Source organism: Papaver somniferum, chromosome 3, assembly GCF_003573695.1.
Source record: "Papaver somniferum cultivar HN1 chromosome 3, ASM357369v1, whole genome shotgun sequence".
In the NCBI taxonomy this organism is placed as follows: Eukaryota; Viridiplantae; Streptophyta; class Magnoliopsida; order Ranunculales; family Papaveraceae; genus Papaver; species Papaver somniferum.
Window position 1 is genome coordinate 75785079 of NC_039360.1, and position 8867 is coordinate 75793945.

The following is an 8867-nucleotide window of genomic DNA, read 5'->3' on the forward strand; positions in this document are numbered from 1 at the left end:
TTTAGATAACAATTAAGTAAATAAGAGAAAACTGATAAAAATATATAAACTTACCTATGTTGTTGATATCAACCTATGTCTGAATCTGCTAAGCAACTTCTATTATGGCATTGGCAAAAAATCGCTAAAAGTAATCGCGCTTGATATTAAAATAGATAGATAGCAACAAAGATTTGCAAGGAAACCCAAGATAACAATTATGTTTCATCAATAGTATACTTTTTAAGTACATAGTATATGCTCAAATTTTGTACCCAATCTCTCGTGATTATCGCACTTATTTTATCAAGTTCGATATTTATTTTTTTTTGACAATCAACATATTTCAATTCATTTAAATTAAAATAGTGATTACATGTTCGCTTACAAGAATAATAAAAATATCAAAATACAAAATAATCAAAATCCTAATACAAATAAAGACATCAATTACAAATAGATCGCGAAGAGAAAGAGCAATAAACCGCAAAGATATCCACAAAAAAATTATGTATAAGGGAGACATGATGGTATATACGGAAATAAATTCCGACGATTTAATCAGATTGTATTCTTCTTCGATAAGAGATGCTCCTAAAACAAAGGAGTACTTTGCCCATAAACTTGTCGATCCACATGAACACGGATGCTGGTTCAAAGTAATCTCGTGATGCATCGTTGATGTTTTTGAATCGAGAATAGCAAGCCACGAACCAGCCATTAAAACTTGAAGAACTCGCGCTACGACGATGAAGAAAAATCGCTCCAAAAAGATGAAGAAATATGTCAAAAGACACCAAAAACGATGTAAACACATCTTATTCAATTACCTACTGCCAAAATCTTTAAAATAAAAAGAATCCTTGCTCAGATCTGGTCTAAAAGGATCAAATCTGAGCAAGACGTTATGGTTTGTTTTGTTTTTTTAAAAAATGGAAGAGATAGAAGAGAGAGCGAATTTTTTTTATTTTCACCAAGTTCGATACCTAATTGATGATTCCAATACCTAAAGATATTATTATAAAACGTAAAGGAGGACAACTGAAAATAACTTATGTTATTCAATAAAATTTAAAATATCAAATAAATGGTGGCATTTCAGAACCTACCGATTAATTTCCGACCATAAAGTACAATGACAAAAGGAACTCTGTATATATGACTATAACTCGATAAATTTATAACATTTTTAACCAAAAAAAACGGCAAGACAATAGGTTCTTGTACAACACACCAACTTGTATTCCAAAGAGTAAGTTGTATGCACGTAATTCATCACTCGCCACGTGTCTGGAGAAACACACGTGGAGGACGCACAATTTGGAGCATCGAGATATGATGCCATGTGTGGATATCCAAGCAACACGTTTCATCAGTATAAGATCATCATCCGACTGATCGGATGGCTGAGAATCGAGGAGCACTGAAGGAAGGGGTTACTGCGAAGCACTTAAGAACACCATAAGTTTCACTTTATTCCATCTTGAGAATGATCCAAGATCAACGGCGAGGGTTAGTCCAACTAACACGGATGTGACAGGGGCAGCAGATAACTATATGGCGCGTGCAGACGACCCAACCACCCGCATTAAACACCCTAGATTATCATACGTGTCGACCAACCTGTGGAGGATGAAGATGCGACTCATCGTCACCGAGCATAAACCGCTGGGGGCATCGTGGAATACGAAGATACCAGCGGGATTGACACAAAGAACGAGAAGATAAGATAACAGCTGATCTCAGAAGTGGATCCCACGTAGTAACTCTATAAATACCCCTCTCCACTAAGAGAGAAGGGGTCGACCAGTTTTTAGCAATTAGAAAAGAACATAGGAGAGAGAAATAGGAAGAGTAAGTATGATTCTCTTTTCCCCTTAGCATCGCTGCTCACTTAAAAGTCATTTGACTATCTTTGTAATCCCTCAATACATAGTGAAACACCAATCACGTGGATGTATACCTTAGTGCTGAACCACGTAAATCATCGTCTCATTTACATTCAGCGCTTTACATTATGTCTTTATGTTTATGCTTCGATTCTTTATTTATCATATTATATGATTAGCAATGTTAAATATGACTAGACAAGGACGAGCCTGAAGGCTCTGAGTCGATGAGTCATCGCACCCTCGTAGTTTTATGCATATCGTGCTCAGTTTTATAATGAATGATTTTATGCGAACATCGTTTGTGAACACGTGGATGCCATCGTAATCTATGTGTTTACAATCTGGCGCTAGAAACAGGGACTCTGTCCCGGTAAAAGATTTATCTTATCCTGTGATTTTACGCACTTTTTCTGCCCCAAACACCGTTCTCTGAAAATAACAGCGCTTGAAACAGTTTCAACATTCATTGTCTCTTTCAACTAAAAAATCTCTGGATAGATCTATATCCGTTTTTAGGTGGATCTGCATTTTTTAAATATTTTCAAGTTTTTTATCTTTGAAAATCAAAATCACTGGATAGATCTATATCCATTTTTAGGTGGATCTGCGTTTTTTAAATATTTTCAAGTTTTTATCTTTGAAAATCAAAATCTCTGGATAGATCTATATCCATTTTTAGGTGGATCTGCGTTTTTTAAATATTTTCAAGTTTCTATCTTTGAAAATAAAAATTCATGGATAGATCTACTCTCGTCATTGAAGGATTTTCGTTTTCAAACCATTATCTTTAAAAACTCAAGGACCCTGTAGCCAGCTTTCGATCATCGGATCAAGTCTTCCCCTCAAATTTATTTCTTCAAGTTTTGTCGAGAGCCCGTTTTTAAACCATTTATAGATGATTGTGAAAGGATCTTCGTCGAGCACATCCTCTGCGAGGGATCGTATTTAGAGTCATAGCCCTTTATCGCCAATTTACAAAATGGACCTGGGGTATTTAAGAGATCTGATACCTCTGAAGAGGGGAATAATAGCAGGGTTATCTCTTCTTGCTTTCAGCGTCAGGACTATTTATGTCAGAATTAACTCTACTAACGAAGCCTCTATGGATCCATTTTCTTCGTCTACTTTTTATTTTGTGCAGAACATCTCAGAATTGGAGAAAAACAAAGATGGGGGAAAAGTGAAGGTCTCATCAAAAGAAACACCGAGGACTACACCGGTTATGACCAGAAGCAAGCATAAGGGCGAAAAGCTTAAAGCAGCGGACAGTAGACAAGATGGAGCTGAAAGCACGATGCCTTTGGATGTCAGCGCGATAGCAGTGGAATCATTGAAGGTCGTTGCTGCCAAGGCCGAAGCCTCTAGAACCGGAGCATCCAGAGTGGGAGCCTCCAAAGTAACAGCGGCCACCCGGCCAAATGAACAGCGTGAAGGGATGGCAGAGTCAGTAATACAACAACCTCTCTACGGGATGACGCTCACCAACGAACAGAATTTACCACTTCAAGTTGTCCAATCGCTCCTAATAACAAGTCAGCCCACGCAGCAACCGGCGGAGCTCCAAAACCCCACAGATTGATCCACCGGTCCCATTGATACAGATTGTTGACGAAGACCATACTGTAGCTGCTGGTGGACAAATGCTGGTGGGAAAGCCGAATCAAGGATCAAATCACTCTGTTCAGATGATGGCAGAGCTCGAAGAATTAAGAAAGAACCAGAGGGTATACGCAGATGCGGTGGCCATGCTGGCGCAGGAAAACCAGCAACTTAAAGAGAGGATCGCCCACAACGCGGAGGTGGAAAATCAACACGACGAAGCTAACTCTATGGCACCGCTACTGAATCAAGACCGAAGAATGGGGGTTTCTAATGTGGACAATCCGGAGCCACTAAACCGAAGAGAAGTAAGAGGAAAGCCTCGAAGACCTGATCCAGATTATATTCCAGAGGACTCAGACTACTTCGATAGTGACACCCCAAGGCTAGGACGATCCACCATTCATGAGGAGCACCAACGTGCAATGGAGAATCTTCGTGCTGAAATGATGGCGGAGATCAAGCAACTAAAAGCTAAGTAGGGGGCGGAAGGCTCGAGCAATTAATGAAGGAAGCAAACACTACCCCATTAACCCAGCGTTTAACCAAGGCTCTCATTCCCCAGAAATGTCATGTCTCAGCCTTCGAGTGTTACGATGGATCCACCGATCTCGCGGCCCATCTTCGGTACTACAATCGAATCTTGGCTCGGTAGGATTACGACGATGCCATACTTTGCAGATATTTCCCCTCAAGACTAAATGGATCTGCGTTGTCTTGGTTCGACAACTTTCCACCGGACTCCATTGATTCCTATGAACATCTCACTGAAAAGTTCTTGGCAACTTACATGTATAACAAGGTCGTCAACACCGGAATGGATAAACTCTTCTCACTAGCAATCAAATATAAGGAGACTATCAGGGAATACACTCAAGACTTCGTTATTTATTTCTTCTATCCCTTTATTAAGCATGTACATATTCATCTCAAGACTTCTCTCAGACTCAACTAAACGGTCCACGTCGGCCCGAAACGCAGTTAGAGCTTTTCTAAGGGCATTAGCCTCAGCTCTAGCATCGTCTCTTTCCCGAACAAGACGTTGTATGTAGTCCTTGACTTCGGAATCCTGAGGTAAACGAGCCTGGCGTAACTCCTCCTCCAGATGAGTTACTCTAGCTTCTAGGGAAGAAGCATACTCACGAGCCTGACGAAGATTATCGCGCGTCCACAATAGAGCACCATTAAACTGACGGCGATCATTATTATAACTATTCTGCAAGTCGACAAACAGGGTTCGTCTTTCTCGCCACTCAGCCACTAAGGTATTATGCTCATCGGCACGAGCATTCCACTTATCATCTTTGCTTTTAATCTTCTCTACTAATTCTTTGATACGGGAAGCTTGCCGAGTCTTCTCATTCCGAAGCGATATCCGTTCTTGGACATCACCCACTGGAGATAGGGTGGGGAGACTCAGACAGAACGATAAGTACAGAAAAGGAGTGACGAAGAGGAAGATAACAAAGGAAAATGAACCTTTTGAAGACGAAGCATCTTTACGAGCCTGCTCCAACTCACTACGAACCAAGGCCAACTCATGGCGAAGCTTCTCTTCTTCGGCGCCAAGATGTTCTTTTACTTTCAGACGGTTGTTTAACTCAAGTATCTCTTTATCTCTGGCAGAGATAACCGTCTCAGCAACACATAATTCCTCTTCCCTATGGTGAAGCTTGGCTTCCAATTTAAGGGACTTTGCCCTGAACAACTGATACAAAGTATGATTTCAGTGCTCGCTCCTCATTATCTGCGTTTCAAAGAGATAGATGATTATTATATAATACAGCAGAGCACCTTGCAATTCATGGGAAATTAAGACAACTTACTTCAAGCATCCGTTGTTGGGGAAAACCATACTGATACCCATCAGCTATGGCCATCATGTCAGCAACATTATATGGGGGCTCAACCAGAAGATTAGTAGACGCAGCCCTCAAGTCCTTATCCCACATGTCTGTAACTCTCCCTTCGGAGGACAGTTCCATCATCCGACGAGTATAGGCATCGGAATTCTTATCACCAGGAAGTATTGGAGCAGGATTGGGTACGAACATCAAGTTCTTCTTCATCAGCCAATCAAGGATAGCATCATCACCCTCGCGCATTAAGGATTGAGGAAAATCCTCCAAGAGGGACTCAGTGGAAGCCTCGCCAGCAGCAATATTCTTCCCAGCGTCAGAACTCTTTTCAACTTCGAATTTTTTCCTAGCCTCCGCCTCCTTATTAGCAAGATCATATGCATCTTCGCCATCAGAACTCTCTTCCTCGTCGACAGTCTCCTCACCTGCGGTATTCCCCTTGTCAGAATTGCCAAGAACATCCCAATCATCGTTTGGGGAAATCGGAGAAAACTCCGAAGCAAAACCTATGGCAGTGTTCATATCAATTGGCTCACCCGTGGAATAAATCTTGCCAAAAGAGAATTCTTGAATAAAAGTACCGCAACCAGGGGCAATTCCTTCTTCACCAGTACCACCGCCACCAAGGGCAATTTCTTCTTCACCAGTACCACCGCCACCAGGGGCAATTTCTTCGTCACCAGTTCCGCCACCACCAGTTCCAAGTTCCTCTTTGGCATATCCACTACCATCTTCGTGATTGTGGGGAGAAAACTCAATACGCTCCTCTTCGTCATTCAGTTCCTCCTCTTCAACAAATTCTTCGTTCACAGGGTTGTTAACCTCATCAGGAACTTCAGTATCGTCAACAGCAACGGTAGAAGATTGCACGGGCCCAATTTTCTTCTTCTTCCTCACCTGCAGAGTAATATGAAATTATTCCGAAGATTATTTCCTTCTTCCCTTGAGAAAATATTTTTTCAAATCAAGAAGGAAAGGGGCGAATATAAGAAGAATCCATACCTTGACAGCAGCAGTACTCTTCGAAGGAATGGTGACATCAGAACTTTCTTCCTCATCCGCGTCGACAGCATCAAAGGCATACTCAAAATTCATACCTTAAAAATCCAATAGCCAGAGGCAGAAATTTCCATAACGAGCTGGAGCAGTCTCACGAGCTTGACTGTCGGCAACAGGGCACCACCCACGCGGACCAGGTACCCATCTGTAATCCCAAGGATCGATAACTTCAATAACAGTAGTGTGCCACTCATAGTCATGATCACGCTTAATCCTCTCACGAGCAGGAAAAATCTTCCGCGGAGAAGACCCTTTGGTTCCAGGAACGTACTTCAGCTTAGCATCACTCACCTCACTTAAGAGACGAATTTCACCACGAGGAGCAGCAATATTACAAAGGCCAACACTACATGGCTTACGATTCCTACTGTTAATGTAATCTCCGTAAGAATTATTGAAATTCTGGGGAATATACCAGTCTCTCTCAGCAGGGTTAGGAACATAACAGGTCATCATCGTTTCACCTTTACTCCGAAGATAGCATTCTTTAAGAGCGCGAAGATAGTTCCCAGTCAGCTGCTGCACAGAGCGGCTATGGGTGTGTGGAGTGGAACCCTCGCGGTTAGCCAATACATCATAATAGAAAGAGTCGCCTGACTTGTATAATGACAACATGAGACCAGCTTCGAAGGCCCCCACCATAGTCAGCAAATGGAATTCATCGTATTTATACTTCGAAATCAGATCATAAGTAAGATCATCATAGGGAGCATAAAACCTAACTTCGAAAGCGTTGAGTTCATGATTTGCCTTGAACGCGGCAAGATCTATATGCTTGAATATGACTTTCTTCTTACCAACCGTGACGCTTCGAATTATTGGGGCAGCGTCCGAATCATCAGCAGGATCTGACGAAGGCTTCTTCGGATGACTCATATCCGAGGCTTTCCTCTTAGTAGGGGGGATTCTTTGATAAATCAGTCTTCGAAGCAGTACCCTTAGTAGATTTTCCTTTAGTAGGGACTACTGGAGGTGGAGCTGAAGGCCTCTGGTGGGGCATCGAAGGTGGGGCAACGGAACGAAGAGGTGGAACATCCAGCGGTTCAGCACGATGAGGAGAAGGAGTCGGTGTATTTGTTGGCCCGACACGCGGATGAGCAGAGGGAAGAGTAACGGCATACCTAGAGCCAGGAGGACCCTTCGGTTGATCTCCTATCTTGATAGACGAAGCTCTCAGATCCGAAGAGGATGAAGTCTTCTGAACACGAGGATCTAATTGTAAAGATCTAGACAAACCACCCCCTGGCGGAGATATGTCAGGGCTTCTATGTGAAGGAGACCTATGAGGGCTCGGCGACGGAGTTTGGTAAGGAACCCGCTGACGATCAGCCATATCTACGAAGAAGCATAAAAACAAGATAAAGATACAAACAGAGAAGCAAATGAAGATCATAAAACGTGAAATTTGTTAAAGCTTCTACCAGTTCATCAAAAATATCAACTTAAAACCCAAAATTCACCGAAAACGAAGAACCCTAAATTAATTGGGAACATCATGGACAAGCTTAAATCTTCGAGTACGAATCCGTAAGTTTTGTGATAAAGAACAGGGGCAAGTATATATACTTTGTATATTTGTTTTTCATCACAAAACTAAGAACACGGTAGCAGAAGATGAACAAACAATCAAGATCGAAGAAAGAATAATCTCATACTTGTATCAAAAGCTTTATGAGCGGAAGCGTGCGACGAGAATACGATGAGCAACAACAACAGTCAAACTTCGAAAAATCCTAGGAAGATCTTACTTGCAATATCACCAGCAGAATTTAATGGCTAGAAAACAAGAAGAGAAGAATGAGAAGGAATTATGAACTGACAAGAGAATGAAGGAATGAAATTTATTTCAAATTTTTGACATTCTCTCTCCTATTTATAACATTGAAGGAGATAGAAGACGTCCCTTAATCCAAGAAGAAGTTATTGCAAGAAGTGGGAAATGTGCCCTAAAATCTAGGGAAGGTTATTATAGAGAGATGAAGAATATGTGAGGACGATTTTCCTCTAACTTCAACTGACACCTTAGTCAGAAGAAAAGGGGCAAATTGTATGCACATAATTCATCACTCGCCACGTGTCTGGAGAAACACACGTGGATGACGCACAGCTTGGAGCATCGAGATATGATGCCACGCGTGGATATCCAAGCAACACGTTTCATCAGTATAAGATCATCATCTGACGGATCGGACGGCTGAGAATCGAGGAGCACTGAAGGAAGGGGTTACTGCGAAGCACTGAAGAACACCCTAGGTTTCACTTTATTCCATCTTGAGAAGGATCCAAGATCAACGGCGAGGGTTAGTCCAACTGACACGGATGTGACAGGGGCAGCAGACAACTACCTGGCGCGTGCAGACGACCCAACCACCCGCATTAAGCACCCTAGATTAGCATACGTGTCGACCAACCTGTGGAGGATGAAGAGGCGACTCATCGTCACCGAGCATAAACCGCTGGGGGCATCGTGGAATACGAA

General features: G+C 42.1%; 1 protein-coding gene across 1 annotated transcript; it reads right to left on the bottom strand.

Moving 5' to 3' along the window:
- Positions 1 to 7280: 7280 nt before the first annotated feature.
- On the bottom strand, positions 7281 to 7721 carry LOC113359630 (proline-rich protein 2-like). Its single transcript, XM_026603229.1, has one exon. It carries the CDS (start codon positions 7719 to 7721, stop codon positions 7281 to 7283), a length of 441 nt encoding a protein of 146 aa, XP_026459014.1.
- Positions 7722 to 8867: the final 1146 nt, after the last annotated feature.

Excerpts from the sequence above, each read along its gene's own strand:
- LOC113359630 (XM_026603229.1), bottom strand. The coding sequence starts at position 7,721 with ATGGCTGATCGTCAGCGGGTTCCTTACCAAACTCCGTCGCCGAGCCCT.